Below are 20,874 nucleotides of genomic sequence, written 5' to 3'. Positions count from 1 at the left end.
TGGGCAAGTGGATATACAGTGGCTAGGCGAGTGGTTGGTGGCTATGCAGGGGGATAGTTGGTAACTTCGTCGCTACGTCGCTACATGTGGATGTCTGATGGATATGTGGAGATCTGGCAGTTAGGTGAATATCTGTGAGATAGGTAGGTAAGCAGTGGACATCCAAATAAGTGCATAGAAACCATCGTCCTTCGGCTTGTGAAGAAAAACTAAATTACAGAAACCCGGTTCACTGAACATGCCGTTTAGTCGTCGATGATCCCTTCACTGTCAATTATGGAGATGATATGTAATCTCCTTCTCGGTAGTAATAATCTGTTTCCCCAATCATGAGGGCAACGATTACCTTACCAGAAAAGAGAATGTTCAGTACTTTTACAGACCAATTGAAAGTAGCTAAATTTTAAAGCGTAAATCGCTTTGAGCAGTGACGGTTGTGTTTAGGATGTCCTTTCAGCAGTCTACTTTCGATGCATCCACATACAGTGCGGCGCCAATCTTGCTTGATTAAAAATAACAAAGTTTCTGATACAAGTGATAAGTTAACTACTGCTGGACATCATACGAGTGCCTTCGCGGACACGACGAAAAGTTGATCAACAAATCAAATGCTTTATTTTCACATGAACAAGATAACAGGTACATACAAAATGCAATGAATCTCCCGGCATATGCTAGAAAAAGCACAACTGAATCTGCATATCTTTACACTTATGTAACGACTTTAGTGCTCAGTGATCACTTTGTGGGAGCAGGAAGTTCGGCGATACCTTCGGTACAATACAATGGTCTGCCTGTTTCACTAAGCGGGTTGTTATGCATGACACGACACCATTAAGTGTGATGTCTAGCACTGCAACCGAGAAGCAGCCACAATAGCTACACATGAATTGCTGCTCGGGTGAAATTTTTTCAGAGACTTCATTATGTGTCGTTTCGTCACTTCGCAATTGTGATTAAGTGAATAAGCAGCAGGTTTAAGTGGTTAAAGTGACACAAGAATGTTTTATTGATAGAGAGAGAGAGGGGAGAGAGGGAAAGGCGAATGTTAGCCATGAAAATGCTATGATTTGCTTCCCTGTATAAATTCAAGGATAAGGAGAGAGGGGGAATAAGGGGAAGGGAAAGGTAAATACAAAGCGAAAAATGCCAGTTTGGAAGTGGGCATGGAGAGTTCTATTGAGCGTTTTGCAGTTGTATAGATGGTAAAAATAAAGTCATAGCGCTGTTGGTCGTCTTGTACTTGACAGTAGAAACAACAAATACACTTATTTTGTTCTGTGGTTGAACGGCAACAGCCAGAGGTAGTACATGAAGGTGTTATAAAATAAAAGTAGACGTTCAACATCACTTGTGCTGATCAGGTTGGAACATGATTGCTGCTATGAACTGAACTGAGTTGACGCGGATGCGTACAAGACAACGTAATGACCAAAGGCATTTCAATGAACATTCCAAGACCTGTCGGGTCAAACGCAGAGAAAATGTAATTCAAATGTGCAACATTTCTTGCTGAACATTATCACATTCAAAACGCTGCTTTGTAACAAGATCTATTACTTCCTAACTACTTGTGAGCGCGCAAGCGGCAAGGGAAAATAACATTAGTATCTGATGTGCCCTCTTTAAATATTGTGCTCCTTAGTTTAACGAATGTAAGGTGTTACTGTTGGACAACCTAACTGAAAATCTATTCGCTTTTCGGAACTCCACACAAGGCATGGAGATCGCGCAGCAAAGTAAAACGACGGTAAACGTAAAGAAAAAAGTCACAGACGATGAACGTGATTCATGCATCAGAGCATCTATTAGTGTTATTGTTAACTCCTGAATGCGGCGGGTGGCGTGGTCCGAACCACTATGCCGCGCCTTATCCCCTCGCCACTCTCCTCACCCCTGACTCCAATTGACGACCGCGGTTTCCCTCTCACCATCCATTGCCTTCCACTGACTCGCTCCCTCTCCCTGCTACCCCTGTTCTCTCCATCACGCCCTCTCCATCTCTGCACTTCGCCTCCTCTCCTACGAGGCTTCACACGCCGGACACTTCCGCTAGTCAGACTTCGAATGCTAACGCATTTAAAATAAAGCTAAAGAAAAAACAACGTAAAGCAAGGGGAAGACAAAAGCGTAGAGTAGGGCAGAAATGTAATGATGCTTGAAATGTTATGACGCTGTACACGATGCATCCTGCCAGACATTAAAAGCGGGCTTCATGTATGTGAGAGACGAAATGCAGGTATAGAATAGGTGAAGAACGACGCATATACAATGAGGAAGGGGTAACGGCGACAATGAATAAGGTGCACCACTCTGTATATGTACCTGACCACAAATGCTTTTTTGACAAGAAAGCCGCAATAATGTATAAATTTATTGCGCCTGGATTGTGCACCCATGTTAGTGAGACAAGCACTGAGGTATTCACTCCCCCAAACGGCTGAAAGCGCCTACGATATGTGCGTTATTTGACTAAAAATTTCGTTTTCTTTTCTCTTTTTCTCTTGATAGGAGTTCCTTGTTCCGCAAACTTTGAAGGTCGGCTGCGTGTGCTATGTGCATTGGATCGCAGACCAACCGTTGAGACCCGGTATAGAAACACATTACTTGAATGCTCCATAAAGCATAACGCAAAAATGCGCCAACGCGTTGAATTATTGATGCCTCGTGGAATTGCGAATTTCAGGTAGCCAATGTTAACCTGCACTATGCGCCTTCGAACTGTATTCAAGTGTGAAACTTGACGCATTGTGACTTTATAGTAAAGTACGTTTCACCCACAGAGAGAAAATTACAGGAGTTGAGAGCGCAAGCGACCAAATCGGCTTTGCAAGATATCGCCGCTACATTTGACTGCGCACGTGTCACGCGAATAAGTAAGAAGCACAAATCGCGTTTGTCTGCATCTTTCACTGATCGGACGAACTCTCAATAGCAAGTGAGACATTTGTTCGTGCATCTATCACACGGATTTACGAACAGAAAGCTCGCTTTGTTTTCCCCACTTACTGTTCGTGCAGAACGCGGTAGGATAGAAACAACGCATAAATAAATTATCAACAAATATTGATGTCATCACAACAACAAAGAATCTACCATAACAAGAACAAGCACATTTTGCTCGAACAAAAACAACACGGCAACTCGTGTCGGGCAAAATGAGTATTATGACTCGTTGCCTAGATTCGCTTTTCAGGCTGGGGCTCCAAGTAACAATGTAAACAAGAGCTAATAAAAAGTTCAGTTTTCACACTCGTTAAAAACTAGGCTATTTCTAAACAACAAAATAACTGTACTAAAATCCCCTTGCTGTTTTCCTTGTTTTACCACTAATATTACCACTAACGGACTAGGCTTTCTTAAAATCCCATCCAAAAGGCCCAGAAACAGCATAACACCGTGTAAGCAACAATAAACAAAAAACTTAGATAACGGTTAACTTACATTGAAGAGTACTACAATGCGATAGCAGGAGAGATCCCACACGCGCAAGTGCTCTTCTCTATCGTAGAATCATAGATCGCGGAGATACCTCATACCACTACTGGTGCAGTGGTGCAGCGGTCAAACGATGCACCACTGCCGCGGCAGGCGGCTGCTTCAAGCAATACTACCGGTGTGGTTCGTGAGACCCAGATTACTCTTCCGGAGCTCGCGTAAGGCTCATTTTTTTCACAGATAGTTGTTCTGGAGGCTCTCTCGACCAATGAGCATCAGTGATCCTCAGTGCAACGGTGGGCAGGCGGCAATTGCATTGAATTTATCTGAACTAATTTCATTGCCCCCCTGCCATGGCGAGGCAGGTTACCACAACACGGTGGGCAGGTAGTAAGGCCCCCCGCACGCTCCTTCGCTAGTAATGAGAATCATAAAAGGGGCGCTTAGCACACCGTTTTGTTTTCATCTTAGCTTTCAGCATTCTATTTGAATCAAACAACACAGCAAACTAAACTGCTGGGAACATTTAAACCTCGAGAAAATTCCTTCAGGCTAGTCTGCGTCACCTTAGAGTAGTTACAAACCAGAGGAATTCATTCTTATTTTGGTTGGCCACAGTTTCCTTATCTGAAACAACGCTTACGGCGCCATATAAATCTTAGCGTATCTCGTTAATGTCACTTGTATCATGGATGAGGTGCCCAGCCCAGAGACACCTAGACAATATCTATATTTAAAGCACTCACCAATTGATCAGGCTCAACACAAATTTAGATGCCGGCTATCACAACAGTTAAGTGGCTCTGTCATTCATCCACACAACCACTGAATGTCGTAATTCACCAACTGAAAACAACCACCATGAGAAGCTATCATTATTTTCTAATAGCACCGTGGCAATACCTCTTGCAATGAAGTAAATGCGTCGATTTTGCTTCTACTTTGGTTTATCCTTTCTTGGTGATCCTGTTTCTCATAATTCTCGAGTTCTACAGCATAGCAAACATTTGACAAAATACTTCAGACAATAAACTCTGATTCTGAAATTATATGCTAAAATGTCTTACTTCGACCGCAAGGTCCGCGCTTCCTCCTATTTAGCATTACAGTCAGCGCAGATACGGTGATGCGATGATGCGATGATGCTTAAAACTGCCGGAGAAACATTATGGGCAGATGAATAAAATGCCTTGGCAAGCGACAACGTCGGAACGAAATTTGCGTAGCCCGACGTGTCATGTCGAGACGAAACTGGCCAGGTCCGCGACGGTTGTATCTGCGGAAAAATGTTTCGACGGAGGAACGGTTCGCTCCGCGATGAGGTTGACGCGTGCGCTGCTGGCACTCAGTGCAGGAGAGTTCCTTCACCAGACGACGCATTTCTTGTGGGGATTCATGGGACTGCCTGGCTTGCAGTGGTAGGCCTTGGCGAAGTAGGCTGAGTTGGACACCACGCCTATGACCCTGTGACATGCAAAAAAAGAAAAAAGGCGAGCCCGAAATGAACCGAGATCTGCTCCGAACAATATTCAGAAGCAGAGAAGGCGAGTGTTGCACCCAATTTATAAAAACGACGCTCTTTCTTGACACATGACATCCGCTATGCTATGCAGTCACAAGGCTTGAACACTGACGTCCAGTTTTTGATTAACCTAATACGGATATGCCACTATGCCAACTTTAAGGGATTGACTGGGGTAGCCTCCATTCTTCCAGAGATTTAAAATACAACTCACGTCACGTCGTAAAGGCGTGGTTTGTCGTTGTGCCGATGTACATTGCGCTTTGAGGTGAAGACGCCAGTAAAATTTTTCTCAATGTTTATTGAAGGAACAGAGAGTTTCTATGTTGACAGAAGGCAGAAGAGAGAACGGGGATTTCATCTTGATCCTCCTCCTCCTCCGCCTCCTCCTCCTCCTCATTATCATCATCACCACCACACCACTACCATCATCACAATCACAATAATCATCATCATCACCATCACCACCACCATCATCATCATCAGCCTAACTACGCCTACTGCAGGGCAAAGGCCTCTCCCATATTTCTCCATTAACCCTGTCCTGTGCCAGCTGCGGCAACCTTATCCCCTCAGCAACGATGCGTGTAGGAGAATACCTGAAGCGTCCCGGGCTGTGGTTGCCCGTGCGGATGGTGTTGACGGCGTGTTCCGGCCGCGTGGTGCCGCACCAGATCTGGGCGTAGGTGAGAAAGAAGAGCTGGTCGTGCGTCATGTTCAGGCCTGGCAGGTGCGGCTCCGGGCCCCAGCGCTCGACGCTACTTTTGTACGCCTGGGAAGAAAAAAAAATGGCTGGCGTTTTATCATTGCTAAGATTGAAATATTGTGCGAGAGCACGGTGGGCCACTCAAATTTTGGGGGTGGGCCAAACTCATTTTGGGAGTGTCTTAGGTCGGTTATTTATCATTAAATAAGGTCTCCAGGTGAGATGAACTTCCGTTTGTGTCGTTCGCCACAAATAGAGATGAAAATGAAAATGTATTCAATGCAGTCGACGCAACGGGGTTATCGAAAATTTCACTTGAAGGGCAACTGAAGAGGTTTTGATATTAGATAAAATTAAAGGGGTCAAATGTGTGGAGCTTCCTGGTAAAGCATGCGAGTGTTTGGTTAGTAGCATTTGAAATGGTTACGTAATCGCCGAATAAAGCTGCGACTCCTTTCAAGCTTCTCCGCAGCGCACAGAGCCGGGTAGGGGGTGCGTGATGACGTCCCCTTGACGGGGTGATATGTTTTCAACGCAGCAACGCTTGCTTTAAAGAAAGGAAATCAACGCCATTGAAGGAAAAGGTCACGCAACGTTTTCTGGCGGCATCCGACAATGCTTGGCAGGGTGTGGGTGAAGGGAGAGAAAATCTGAACTCTCACCGTCCTTGGTGAATTATTGAGCTTCTCTGCACTCCTTTAACGCTGTGAGAAGAAGCCTGAACATTGTCCCAGTTTTAATAGGCGGTTACGTCGCCAATTTAAGTGCTAGCGCGAAAAAAACTTGACATGATATACCTAAAACTTTCATACAATTGAATCCTTCGTCGAATTCTTAAAAAGCGATTAAGCCTCCCTTTAAATATTACTTGTCATGGCTATTGGTCAGATTTCAATATTGAAAGGCAGCAAAACTTCTTGCGACAATAGAACAGCGTGCTCAGGTCTTTCAACGCAGTGTCACCAGCAGACTAAAATGAGATCCATATGTCACCGGTTGTAAGGTGACGAGAAAGAAAAAAAAAAAAAACTCGCTCACTTTGAAAGCCTGCTTGACGCCCCCGTTGTCAGCGATGTTTTCACCCTGGGTATTTACGCCATTCACCTGCAATACATGAAAAACCACATGCATTATGACATTGCTATAGATTTAGTGCACATCTATGTTCACCAGTATCATGGCGCTTGATTTTCAAGCAACCGCTCGAATCCGCTGCGATGCGCAGTCGTTAAAGATAAGGGCATATTTGCTGAAGCAAAGCCTAAACTGAATCATCAAAGAAATATACGGCTAACAGACTGAACCATAAAGTGTGAAAAAAAATGCAATATTTCTTGCTGGCTTTGTGAGCAAAACAGAACAAAGCAGGATACATAATGTATTAACGTGTATAGAGAAGTTCATGCTGCAGCTTGCTTGATTTCTGCAGCGAATGAAAGAGGTACCCCCCCCCCCCCCACACACACACACACACAAACGAGCGCGCGCGTGCCCACAGAGAGAGAGAGAGAGAGAAAGCAAAAAAATATCAAAGAAGAGGTACAGACGCCCATTTCCACCGACAAAGAGCGGACTTCGCAACTTCGAAGCGGAAATCAATGCGCGAGCATTCAGTCTGCCTTTACTAACGTACCTCATCGTTTTCCTGTTAGCGTTTCATTTTACCCTGGTAGCATATTATTTTTATAGGTGGTCGAAGTGCTTTTATAGAGCTGCACTGTGGGAGTAGTCTTTTTTGAGTTTCAGTTCTGGTTTATTTCTGAATCGTGTTGTGACCACCCCACAAAAGGACTGATTTTGAAGCTTAATTCTGGCGAAAAATCTACGTGCCACCATAGCGGGTTCGCGGGCACATTGAGCACTGCGGATTAATTTCGACAGTCCCGGGTCTTTTTCGCGCGCACATAAATATAAGAACAGGAGTGTTTCCGCATTTTGACTCGTGGGAATGCAGTCACCGCGACCGCCCGTTACTCATCAGCCGAACGCCGAGGTTACTGAGCCACTGCTGCGAGGTATATGGCGTAAATGTTACTGAGAAGAACTACAGAAACATATAAATTGAACTTATTGCTGCTACCTACTAGAGTCTCCGACATAAAGAAGCAAGTAGGGTCATACTTTTGTCTCACTGTGTAACGAAGGGAGACAACTAAAATGTGACTTACGGCCATGTTGACTTCAGGCAACACGTATCTGCTGTACTGGTCGATCATGCACTGTGCCTTGGAGTGGAACAAGTTGAGAGCCTCGGGCTTCCACCACTGCTTCAAGTTGCCGTGTTGGTCAAACTGACGCCCTGGAACCGAGATGACCACACGCACTTATGCGAAGTGGGTCCGCCTTAAGCTTATGTAAAAGCTAACGGAAAAGTCAACTGCGAAGAGTAAATGCTTTTGGAGTTTCAAAGGACAAGAAAGTTAAGGCTTGGGACGAGAAACCCAGCTAAAAAGGACAACTCAAACTTCGCCCAACATTTTCGCACAAAGACAAGAAGAACCTCTGTATTCCACCCAGAAGGGTGACGTACTCACCTTTGTCATCGAAGCCGTGGGTAATTTCGTGGCCGATGACGACGCCGATACCGCCGTAATTGACAGACCTTTGAATAGAAAACGGCTGCGGCAATGCATGAATACACCCACACTTCTCGCGAAATTCAACCAGCTGTGGTAGGTAGGTTTTTCCCACGCATGTCTCAGTACACTCCTTAGGTTCGCAGTTTAGGGTTGCCTACCCATTCGGCAAATGCAACATCCGTTAGATTTATGTTACATCCGTTACAATGTGACATCTGCTACAATTTCTGATGCTTATGCGAGCCTTAGAAAGCGTTGATAATGCGCGGCCCGCATGCCGCTCGCACACGCGCTGTACTCCGACGGCCTGCGTTTAGAGAGAGTTTCTTGTTTAATCGCTGACCTAATCACTAACGTCTTAATCAAGCGATGCGGTAAAGTAAAATAATGTCTCTAGCTACTGGCACGTCTACCTAAATAAAAAGCGCCAGAGCCGCCATTGTATGCTCTGCATGGTGCTAGTCCAAAATTAGATATCACTGCAGTGACCTACACTGCGAGAATGCGGAAGTATTGACGCCTCCTCGGCACTCGTCGCCTCTCTTTGCCTCTCTTCAGCATATTCATTTTGTTTGTTACTTTAACTACTGCATTAGATTAATTATCTTATGCTTTAATTAAGGATCGATTTGTTTTCTCTGATTATACCTTCTTTTATCTCAATCAACCATTTTGGTTTTAAAAATTTGGCGCCGTGGTTGCTTTCCCGTCCACTTCCTATATCCCCGTCCAGGCTGTTCAACCGTCTAATGGTTTTTGCTGACAATTAATTATTTATCTATGTCAATGAAATTTTTTGTTCGATTAATGATCACTCATCAAATACATTTCATTCATTTCAAACCTTACTTTCACTCCTGTGACAATTTTTGCACTATTTCGCCATCCATGGCTGTTTTCCCGTCCACTCACTATATCGACGTCCGCGCTATTTCGATGTTTTTTCGACATTTTTGGTCTAATTAATTAATTAATCATTCTATCGACATAATTTTTTTTCTTCGCAGCATCCTCACATCATTTCCTTTCGATTACAACCACTCGTTTGATGCTGCCTCTTCTGAGAACGTCAGAACTGCTGCGGACACGTTTTGCGGACACGTTTTGGTGACACGACCTTGCCGACATAGCCTAGAAATGCATTCGCATTAATAACTTGGTCGCTGCCTGCTCAGCGCTAACTGTAAGCTAATCTTCAGTCCTCTATACTCTTTCAGTTAATTATCTTTTTTGGAAGGGCAGACATTGATTAGTAAGAAGTTTGCAGCCTGCTCTTTCCTTTTTACCTGCGCCGTTATTTTAAGTTTTCAAACGAAATAAGTGATAGCCATGATCTTTGGTTATCATGCACTGCATATATGTCACAGCGGACCAAGAAGGTTAAGAGCGCGTCTTTCAAGCCGCTTCGTGTCGCCATGATTTAATAACTGCGGAAGGCCTTGGAAGAGCAAAAGCTGCAACCAGACACGATTGAACACTGAAGATCGGATACGCTGTTTTGAATGCACAGTGAATGATTATTTACGTTTCACTAAGCATATTACATCTAATACCTAACACTTCTGGACAAAAGCATTTTTTAACCCTTTGAAGGTTTTTGCCGTATATGTACGGCGGCGGTTTTCTGTCCTGCAAGGTCTTTGCCGTACGGGTACGGTTTCGATCTTCCGTTTGAAATTTTGCGCCAAAAGAACAATGCGTGCTCACTGGGGGGTGCTGCCACCTCTTAGGACTTACAAGAAGTGTTTGAATTTTGTGCTGCCTTCTTACGGAGATAAGCAGAACTTATGTCTAGCTTTAGCGCGGCGGCACCAAGTATCTATAAACGTTGGGCGGCACAGACTGCGGCAACACCCCTTTTGTAGTTTTGGTTTCGCCGCGTGATCGCAAAGGAGTCGCGCGAAATTTGAGTTTTCTTTTTGTCAGCACTATCTTGCAGGGGCTGCCGAAGTTGATTTCTATCTTTATTGGCGCTGCTCTTAGCTTGCTTATCACCGTTGCTTGCGAGGTATTCTCGCCCTCTGTGGCAACGCGCCTACGCGGTTTCGATTCCGCCGCGGGATCGCAACGGAGTCGCGCGAAACGTGTTTTCTCTTTGTGGGCACTGTTTTTGCAGAGGCGGCGAAAGTTGATTTCTATCTTTATTGGTGCTGCTCTTAGCTTGTTTATCACCGTTGCTATTCTATTCTATTGAACCTTTTCCAGTTGTGAGTGATGCTGTCACCAAAGTACTGTTCCTAATTTTTTTTTTTACTATTTATTCTCGATTATATACATTTTGTAGATTCAAGATCCTCAATAAAGTAATTTGACCACCTGGGAAAGTTTTCTTCAAAATAATTCGACCCTCAAAGGGTTAACGGGAAGGAGTTTATGAGCGTAATTTTTTCATATATTGTAAGATTTCAATATAACAGCCAATATATCCGCACATCTCCCGCCAACAGGCTTGCATTTTTTTTTGCTATTAAAGTTTTTGCGATCGTCAAAATAGATTCTAAGATTTCAATACAATATTTTTTTTATATTGTAATATTTCAACCTCCCGCCAACAGGCTTACATTTTTTTTTGCTATTAACGTTTTTGCGATCGTCAAAAGCGTTCCCAATTTGTTTTCTATGGCAGTCTTAACTGCTCGATGCGAGTGATGGAAAAACTTTAATAGAACGATTTTACTACACATTGGAAGAATGGACCATTGCCTTCAATATTTCCATAACAGTACCCTACTATTTTCCAATATTCAAAATTTTTGTCCGAGAATACTGGAAATGATTTCAAAGTTATTCCCCATCCGCGATAAGCAGCGGTCGTGTGTTTTGCATTTGCAACATTTTCATGAAAGTTTTGGGGTGTTCATTTCTTTCTTTCCGGCTGTGCAACACAGCTTACAGCTTGTGAAGCAACCAAGTTGACAGGCTTGTCTTTTACTGGGTTTTGACACTAGGCTCACGTACGATATGCGGACTGTGAGAGACGCTTGCTGTATTTGGCAGGATGCCTGTCAGGATATGGCTATGGTTAACTATGAGAATACAAAGGGCACGCGGGTCGTACTTGGGATAGTTTTGGTGGTAGAGAGGCGGCTGCAGCACTCCAGCTGGGAAGCCTGTGTGTGGAAAAAGAAGTCCCGCTTAGGAGAAGTGAAGTGGTCGCTACACAGCTTAAAAATCACAAAGGTCCAGTTTGTACACGTACTGATGAAGTTCTTTGATCTTGTGTAGAATGCATTGACGACAGCAGGGTAAGTGATCCATCTAGAAGGGGAGTCCACGACGATTAAAAGATTGCTTAGCTCGACATATACATTTTGAATCACGACTGTAACATAACTTTGTAAAAATTTTGTGCCGACAAGAACATTAAATTGTGCTGTACAAATATACTGACTCAACTAAAAGTAATTCAGATTTTGCTCTAGTAAAGTTTTTATCTTTCGAAAAACTTTACCGTTTGGGTGACAAAAAACAGAAAAGGAAAAAAATCACTGCTGCGTTACGTTGAGCTCACTGAAAATTAAAAAAGCTTACTCATTTCTGTCCACGCCGTTTCTGAGCTTCATTTCGATCTTCAGTGCACTGTGGCGAAGACTCTTGATGACGTTTTCAAAGTACGCGTCACGTTTGAACTCTACCTGAAGCAACAACAGAGACGTAATTTAATGAAACCGCGCTCCCGTACAGTCTTTGTCAGACTTTTGCAGCCCAAGTGGTTCACTCGTAGGCCGCGCCGTGTAGCTGTTTTTGCATCGCTAATGTTCCAAATCTCTTGAAGCTGAGGAAGACACCGGTGTCCAGCCCTCCTGAAGTTACAAACTCCAAGGATGTAACAAGAACTCTTTTATGAGGTTTAGAATCGAACTCCTCGGGCTCCTTACTTTTGACAAAGGCTGTACTTATAAATAACGTTTACAGCCAAACTCACGGTGCAAGCGACGTAATTGCCTTTGCTTCCGCAATAGTTTAATGTCCGAAGAGCGTGTAGCCTCCTCCAACTTGCATGCAAAACACCCTTTGCGGCGCGGCATCTACGCTTATGCATGCGACTTTTCAAACCTTTTTCAGAGCGTCTAGAACTGCTTTCACGAAGTCAGTGATGCCGGGAACATTCGAAATTCCTGATGGGCAGAACGGTAGAAACCTTGAGTGCTTAGCAATAAGGATAGTTTTTCAAAAACAAGAAATAAAGATGGACGTTGCGAAAGGTCTATGGTGCTCCTGGGCAGTGCTGGTTCTGTAACTTTTTTCTTCTGTCACGCGATGGAACCTTTTACAAAAGGCAATTAATTTTGCTGCGGACGCTGCCTAGTATGATAGTGAAAATAAAAAATTGGCAGTGGCTTAGCTCAGCTATGCCAGGATATATGTAGCGAAAGCTACAGTTCGGCCGCGGTGGCGGCCGAGCTCTGACGTCTTGCGCCGCGCACCTGCTGCCCTTCTCCGGTTGTTGCGCATGCGCCTTCGTGCGCGGTGCCGGCGGGCTCAGTCGGGCCGGAGAGGCTCTTTTTCGCGCATGCACACTATGGGCCTCCCAGGCTCACGGCGAAATGCTCGGCTGGGTAGCGTAGTGTAGCTCTCGCTACAATAAGAGGTTGTAAATATGTACACAGATTTTCCGATTTTTTTCCGACAGTAGAAGATAATGCGTGTCGGAAAGGGTTCATTACGCCACGACATCGTGAAAACGAAGCGACAATCGGTGCAGTCGGAAAATAGCCTTTGAAATAGTGCAATTTCGCCTTTTATTGCGACTAGAGAACAAGGTACAATCAGTCCTCTTAGGTCTATGGAACGCTGCAGTTCCCTGTAAGCTCCAGGCACTTGACCGAATCATGTCGCAACGCCAACATACTTACATCGTACTCTTTGTCCAGTTCTTCTGGGTTCGATATGTACTCAGGGTATCCTATCTTCTGGGTCATGAGCTCGGCCTGTAATTGAAGCATGTGACGTGATTTCGACCACAAAAATTGTTTCTTGCTTAACTGAAGCGAGAATTGGCACATGTGACGAAGTCATCTGATATCGCATTCAAGTTACTCTCTCATTTTCTTATTTTATATTTACTGTTCTACCCTTTACTTCACAAACTTCCGTCTTGACAGCATCGCGTAATGCTGCCTAATACCAAGGAGCACAATAACAATATTTCTACAGCTGCTCCATATAAAGAAAAAAAAAGAACTACGAAGCGAACCGTGTTTCGATGTTCATGTATTGAGAAAGCTCCATACTAAGACCTGAACATGAACGTCGACCATTCATACTGTCACTTTTATTATCTACAGATAAAAAGTATGAAACAAAAAGCAAAAAAGAGGCGAACCTTTTCTCTGGCCACTTTTCTGGTGTCGTTGTCCATCCAGTCAACGTTCATGAGAATCTCTAAGAATGCTGCCTTTATATCGTTGATCATTTCCTCCGCCTTTAATCATCGGGAGAAAAGGTAAAATATTGGTGCAAAAAGTCACGCATATATCATTTTAATATAAATGAAAAATAATCAAACCATTATAAAACCAATAAACTTTACTCGTAGACAAAACTTTTCAGTATACGCTTGTATGAAAAACAATTTCATTGCTGTGCCGATTCGCTATCCAGCCTGCCGGTAATTTTAGCATCAAAAGCTGCTTCTCTCTGCCGGAAAGAACAAAAAACGTTAGAGATCACTGCGGCAACCCGCATTGGGAGAATGCGAATGCATTGATGCCTCCTTCACACTCGTCGCCTCTCTTTTCTCTACTACAGACTGCTTGCCTGTCTTTTTGCCTCTTTTTCTCTCTTTTGACTGTTTGCCTCTCTTTTTACTTCTTCCAATTTTGACGTCTACCGTTATTTTCACGTCCTCACACTACATGCACGGCCGGGGCTTTTTTGACATCTATGACCTTTTGGCCTATAATTAACTAATTACTCCAGACCAATCAAATTTGGTGTACAACACCATTTTATCATCCTCTGTCACGTGGTTGCGTTCCCCCCCCCCCCCCTCGATTTCGACGTCTAGTACTGTTTTCACGTCCTCACACTATATCTACGTCCGATACTATTTTATGGTCTTAGTGACATTTTTGGCGCTAAGTAATTAGCTAATTACTCCACATACACCAAACATTTGACACGCATCATCCTCACATCATCCTCTATCGCACGCAATCATTCTTTTTCGCTTAACTCTCACACGGACGGAGAAATCGCTGCCGACACGTTTTGCGGACACGAAGTCGTCGACGTAGCCAAGTAATGCTTTCGCATTAATGTAGTAGAAGAACTGGATAGCAACGCACTTTCTTTTTACTCTGGTCGTTGAAGTGGCGACGCACGAACAGCGCGCCGACGGCCATGCCCATCTTCTTGTTGACCAGCAGCGTGCAGCTCTTCCACCGTGCGGGCGTCGACTGGGTGCCGTAGATGGCGCCGTAGTACTCCTGCTGCTTGTCCACGAAGCGCTTGTCGAGGCTGCCCACCAGCTTGGAGATGAAGCGCCACAGAATGTAGTTGGCGACCACCCTGCGCGCACGACGGGGCACGCATTCCTCTCGGAGAACACCGAGGAGTCTGTGTCGCTACCAGCCTCGTTGACATGAACAAGACGTTATCGTCACGACGATATTACGCGTCAGAAACAGTATGTGCGTGCTTGATTATGGACTGTATAAGCGGACGCAGGGAGCTCGAGCAGTCTGCCTTATTCACAACGACCCAGCGTTAATATGCCTATGCCCTCTGTCCGAAAATAGGTGAAACGCTTTGAAGGGGAATCAGAAATTCATGTCAGTAGCAGTTTATAGCTTCCACATTTGACTGTGCTATGAGCTGTGACGCTTAAAAAATTTAGTTTGCCAATAAAGTGAGACAGTCTACAGACGATCTATAGCTTTGTGGCCGTACACTTTTAATAGGCTTTTGTCTGTAGAATATATATAAAGACTAGGTTTATGGCCATATACACTTGCAAAAGACTTTTTACTATCGACAGTCTGTAGACTATGAACAGCAAAAAGGAAGTTTCTTTAGGAAGCCAATAGAGTCGATAATAAGTCTATAGAAAGTCTATAGACCACTTTTATAAGGGCGCGGATGTGGAAATTACCAGTTCTGCGCGTTGTTGAAGCTTCCATCACAACTATAAAATGATCCTGCCGGTGATCGTACCATACGCGATAGGTGGCATCACAGACTGATGAGTCATAACAAAGGAGAATCACTGAAGGAAGCAAAACGAAGTTGACACTACCGGCTCATTCGATTCCACTAAGAAGGGAACCGAAACACGCCGATAATATAAGCACCAGCCTACTTTAATACGCGTCACCCTGATGATCCCATTACGGGGGGTACTTCATGGTGTTGTGACACCCAGATGCGTCTCGTTCCCGCGACATCCGTAGCGCAACTTCCTCCATGTGTATTCTTTTTCTCAAGTGTCTCATAATTTATTGTAAGAAGGTTTGCAAGCGTTTTTCTGCAAAAAGGAAGGTTCTTTGAACTTGCGCATCAAGAGCAACCCTTAACGTTGCTACTGCTCCTGTATCCCGACCTAAATACACTTGAAACGCAATAGGGCGTTTATTAGGCAACCGCTACAAGAATTTTAAAATGGGGCATTTGGGAGAGGAATATGTACTGCTATCAAGTCATCAAAGACAAATTTTACTGGTGTATAAAAAATACAACCGTCAATGATTACAAACTGACAGCCTTTTCATTATATACCGAGCAATGCGCTGAACTTAATGAAAGCTGTGCTGCACGTGTGTGGTGTGTGACTTTTTAACGACTTCGGGTCTTTTTGTCTATGAATGAATGGGCACCAACTTGCGTATGTTTCCGGGCAGCGTCGCATGTTTCAAATGTATGTTTCACAGTGTCACATGTACGTGCAGCGTTCGAGATGTAACTACGCTTAGAAGCGCCTTCCGACCACGCGTTCCACGGGACGAAGACAAAGGTTGAACGAAGCTAAGGCTCGAGGTGCGTGCATAGGAGTCACGTGATCATGGGTGAGCCCCATCCGAAGACGATGAAAGTACAGCGAGGCAATCCTCCTCTCACCCCGTAAAGAGCGACAGATGATCGCCGGCGGAAGGTGTTCCATAAAACGGCTGTCGCTCTATAATATGATTTCGACGCGCTAAGTAGCAGCCTCGTAAATTCTCAGATAACTTAAATATTAGAATTATACCCGTTTAAGATTTTAAGACTAGAGAGAATTTCTTAAATTCTGTCTTAAATTTCACATCTTTATCGCTAACATAAAGATAATTATAGCACAGAACATTTGCACACAGAACTGATCACTTAATTTTCGATATACGGGGAGCATAAACTTTTTATTTCGTTTATCACCCACTAGCCACTACTATCCTGTCTTTTTATTTAACGCAACATACATACGACTGAGCCGAGCATTTCCACAGTTCGGTGCGCGATACAGCGATACCACCTATATGGTACCACTTGCTATGAACTCACAGCCCTGGGCATTCATCATCATCATCATAATGAGCCTGACTACGCCCACTGCACGGCAAAGGCCTCTCCCATGTCTCTCCAATTAACCCTGTCCTGCGCTAGCCGCGGCCGCCATATTCCCACAAATTTCTTAATCTCATCCGCCCACCTAATTTTCTGCCGCCCCCTGCTACGTTTGCCTTCGGAATCCATTTCATTACCCTTAAGGACCAACGGTTATCCTGCCTTCGCCTTGCATGCCCTGCCCAAGCCCACTTCTTCCTCTTGATTTCAACTAGGATATCATTAACGCGCGTTTGTTCTCTCACCCACTCCGCCCGCTTCCGATCTCTGAACGTTACACCTATCATTTTTCTTTCCATAGCTCGCTGCGTTGTCCTTAACTTAAGCTGAACCCTCTTTGTTAGCCTCCACGTTTCTGCCCCATAGGTGAGTACCGGTAAGATACGAGGGGGTACCCAAAAGAAACCGGACTTATTTTTCTTTGAACTTATTTGTTCACATTTTAAGCACATACCTTCAATATCCTTCAAAGTATTCCCCACCTGCAATGATACGCTTGTCGAATCTTTCATTCCATTTTTCAAAACATTGTTTAAATTCATCTTTTGTGGTGCTTGACAGTGCCTCCATCGTTTTTTTCTTCACCTCAGCAACATCAGCGAAACGCTTTCCATTCACCTATTTTTTCATTCTAGGAAACAAAAAAAGTAGCACAGGGCAAGGTCGGGAGAGTACGAGGGTTGAGGAATAGGGGTCATGCCATTTTTGGCCCAAAATTGTCGTAGAGACAGGGCTGTGTGAGCAGGGGCATTGCCATGATGGAAAAACCAGTCACCCGACCGCCACAAATCTGGCCGCTTCCACCGCATACTGTTGCCCAATCTTTTCAAAACATCCAAGTAGAAAGCCTGGCTAACTGTCTGACCCTGCGGAACAAATTCTCAATAGACAACTTCTCTCACGTCGAGAAAACAAATCAGCATTGTTTTGAGGTTTGGTTTCACCTGACCAGCTTTCTTGAGGCGAGGTGAATTTGAAGTTTTCCATTGGCATTATTGTTGCTTTGATTCAGGATTCGATTCAGGAACACTTCAGTTGTCCCCATAGCATCGTCATTGTACGTCTTTCTTAATATTTCAAGAGTTTCCATTCAACTTTTTCCGAGCAAAAATCAGAATTTCACCTGCGCACGCTGTTCACGAAAATCAGCCATTGCAAAAACGACATTCACACAAAACAGTCGTCACTCAAAAACTCTGCCTAAACTAGTCTGACCTCCTTCAACGACGGCATTGGGCTTACTGACTCTGGAATGTTCGTTCTATGCGCTGCTAGTGCCAAAACGGGGTACCACCGAAGATTTGCCGACCAAAAAATTTAGTCCGGTTTCTTTTGGGTACCCCCTCGTACACCTGTTGTATACTTTTCTCTTGAGGGATATTGGTAAACTGCCATTCATGATCTGAGATAACCTGCCATATGCGCTCCACCCCATTCTTTTTCTTCTAGTTATTTGCCTCTCATGATCTGGATCAGCTGTCACTACCTGCCCTAAATAGACATATTCTCCTACTACTTCCAGCACCCTTGGCATTAGTAATTCTCAAAGTAACCGCGCGGTGGAGCCACTTACTCGCACTACTTCTAGATGCAGGATGCTTCACCACGATGCACTCCTAAGATGCAGAGAAGCTAGCGCACGAACTGACCGACATACCGCGATAAGTTAAGAAAATAAAAACGAGCTCAGCTTCCGCAGGTAGTTCTGCTTACCAGAGCTGATCAACACAGGCAATAGGGTTAACAATTACTAGCTATATTCATCACTTGCGTCTCCTCTGATAAAACAATTTTTGAATGTTTAACGCTGATCCTAAAAATTTATGAGAGGCCCCGCACTTTGACAGGAAACTTTGTTTTCTTGCCAAAATTAGAATCATTAAAATTAATTGTCGCATCCTTTAAAGAAGCCGATGAATGTTTTTAAGCAGAATTCTGAAAACGCACGTGCCATGCTTGGTTGATTATTATGAGACTCCGCGTTACTAAAACAGTACAGGACTCATTCGGGGCCTCTGTGTGCAGCGAAGCGAAACCGGGCCACTGGAAACAGAAATGCCTCAAGCGTTCCCTCTCAAACTTGTCCCCATCTTCCGCCTTCGTCGCACAGTGTTAACGAACTCCTCTCCCTTTCATTCCTCTCACGACACTTACCTTTTGGGCACCGTCTGCAGGAGCTCGGACATCCTTTTGATGTACTTTGGTGCGAAGATTACCACTTCCTCTGAAGGCGGTATCTCCATGGGCATGACGACGTTGAAGTAGTGAGTCCAGTTAATCTTGTTGGGAGAAAGAGAAAGGAACAATCAACAACATTACCCCACAACGCGAAATAGTAAGCATATCATACACAGCGTTTTCGAGACCGCATAACTTCCAAGAACTACCACAATCTACCACAACCTACCACAATTTGCTACCGTAATCAGCAGTTAAAACGGGATCTTCTATCTGCACCATCTTTCATATCACCTCGCGCAGATTATCACCATAAGGTTCGCATTCTATACTGCAGTACCAATGCATATTTTAATTCATATATATCGAAGACGGCCGACGAATGGAACCACCTGCCCCCCTTTGTTGACGATATATCTGAAACGTGTTTGTTTAGAAGAGCCGCTGAAAACATACTGTTTGAATAATCTGCCTGGTTATCTAATCCGATCTTATGTAATGTGTAAGCTTACGGTTTTCATTGCTGTACTACATTTTGTTTTTTTGTTTTGCTGCGTTATATATGACTTTTCTTCTGTTTATTCCACTCCCTTCTGTAACGCCCCCTGGGGCCTTGAAGGTATTGTAATAAATGAATAAATAGTAGAGGTTGCAGGTCAGGTATACAGTACTGGTACAGTACAGGTACAGTGCATGGGCAGGTACAGTGCATGGGCAGGTGCATGGGCAGGTACAATGAGATACAGCACAGATACAGCGCAAAAGCACTACGGGTGCAGTGTACTTGGTGTGCAAGTGCAGTACGCATACGATACAGCTTTAAGGAAGAAACAGCGTGCATTGAAGGTTCGCGAAATGTATTTTTTGTTTGTTTGAAGAAATGCGCACAGAAAAATATTATAGCTCTATATCGCATTCATTTCTTCCCGTTCTTATATATTTTACTCGCGCAAACAGAGTGTTATCATTTCTGAGCCAGGATGTGCTTAACATTTTGGTACTGTATCAACACAGCTGCAACCTTTATTTTTGAACCTCGCGTTTGATTTAGAACGTTACTGCGGAAGAGGCGGTCCATTTTAATAGCTATACCATGTACAGCGCTGTGAAAAAAATTACAGCACCTAACTCGCTATTTCACACACTAGGTAAAGAAGGTCGTCTCGAAAAATAAGAAATAAACACATATTTCGTGCAGCTGAGCGCATAGCAAACCTACACGAGTGGGAAAAATACTATGAAGCTTAGGAAGCATACTTGGCCTCGACTGACAATGCTTGGCGGTCTTTCTAAGAAGTAGCCTTCACCAAAATGATAGTCGGTAACCCCCAAAAGTTCTGGAAGGTGATAAACATAAAAGAATCACGCACTTTTGCACTTATTAACGATACTTCCGAAATCATAACCAATATTTAATGTGCGAGCACATTTAGTTCTGCATTTAAAGCCGCTTCAAGGCGATAGCGTTATAGGCCGCGCGCACCAGAAAATCCAGTGTCGGCGTTGTCGGCGTCGGCGTCCGCGTCGTGAGTGAATAATTAAGGACATGGGTCTGCCAGCTGGTCCCCAAAGAGCAACCTATAGGAGGCAGGTGGGCCAGATCGGTCACGTCATCTTGCGGCGTCATCACAAACTTCCCAGCGTATAGTGAGCAAACTGCCCACCTTGGTAGGTGGCAGTTAAATTAATGATTAGTCGCTCGAGAAGAGCAAACTGGACCGCACAAGGCTCACCGCTGGGAGCACCTGCCATCGCAGGGCAGTGGCGCATCACTTAACCGCTGCACCACTGCGCCAGGAAGGGGTATGATGAGTGCCAGGGATCTATGAGTGCAAAGTAGAGAATGACTTCCAGCATTTATGGGAATTAACCCATTACGCTATCGCGTCGTACCCCTAAGATGGAGCATG

General features: G+C 44.3%; 1 protein-coding gene across 3 annotated transcripts in view; it reads right to left on the bottom strand.

Annotated features, from left to right (window-relative positions):
• Positions 1-2,618: 2,618 nt before the first annotated feature.
• The window catches only part of LOC149364620 (neprilysin-4-like), a 74,582-nt gene continuing 56,326 nt past the window's right edge, over positions 2,619-20,874 (bottom strand). For all 3 annotated transcript variants that reach the window (XM_089574580.1, XM_089574582.1, XM_089574581.1), the window contains 12 exons: positions 18,941-19,065; positions 14,536-14,758; positions 13,572-13,670; positions 13,102-13,176; positions 11,777-11,880; positions 11,445-11,503; positions 11,304-11,355; positions 8,201-8,268; positions 7,835-7,965; positions 6,705-6,770; positions 5,560-5,732; positions 2,619-4,902 (listed from right to left, as the gene is read on the bottom strand). In XM_089574580.1, coding sequence (XP_089430706.1) covers positions 4,803-4,902; positions 5,560-5,732; positions 6,705-6,770; positions 7,835-7,965; positions 8,201-8,268; positions 11,304-11,355; positions 11,445-11,503; positions 11,777-11,880; positions 13,102-13,176; positions 13,572-13,670; positions 14,536-14,758; positions 18,941-19,065 — 1,275 coding nt within the window. In that variant the 3' untranslated portion in view covers positions 2,619-4,802. The remainder of the gene's footprint in view (positions 4,903-5,559; positions 5,733-6,704; positions 6,771-7,834; positions 7,966-8,200; positions 8,269-11,303; positions 11,356-11,444; positions 11,504-11,776; positions 11,881-13,101; positions 13,177-13,571; positions 13,671-14,535; positions 14,759-18,940; positions 19,066-20,874) is intronic.

Source organism: Amblyomma mixtum, chromosome 2, assembly GCF_055824585.1.
Source record: "Amblyomma mixtum isolate Tamu chromosome 2, ASM5582458v1, whole genome shotgun sequence".
Taxonomy (NCBI): domain Eukaryota; kingdom Metazoa; phylum Arthropoda; class Arachnida; order Ixodida; family Ixodidae; genus Amblyomma; species Amblyomma mixtum.
Note: the sequence above shows the minus strand (reverse complement) of the source record. Positions and strands in the feature narration are given on the sequence as shown.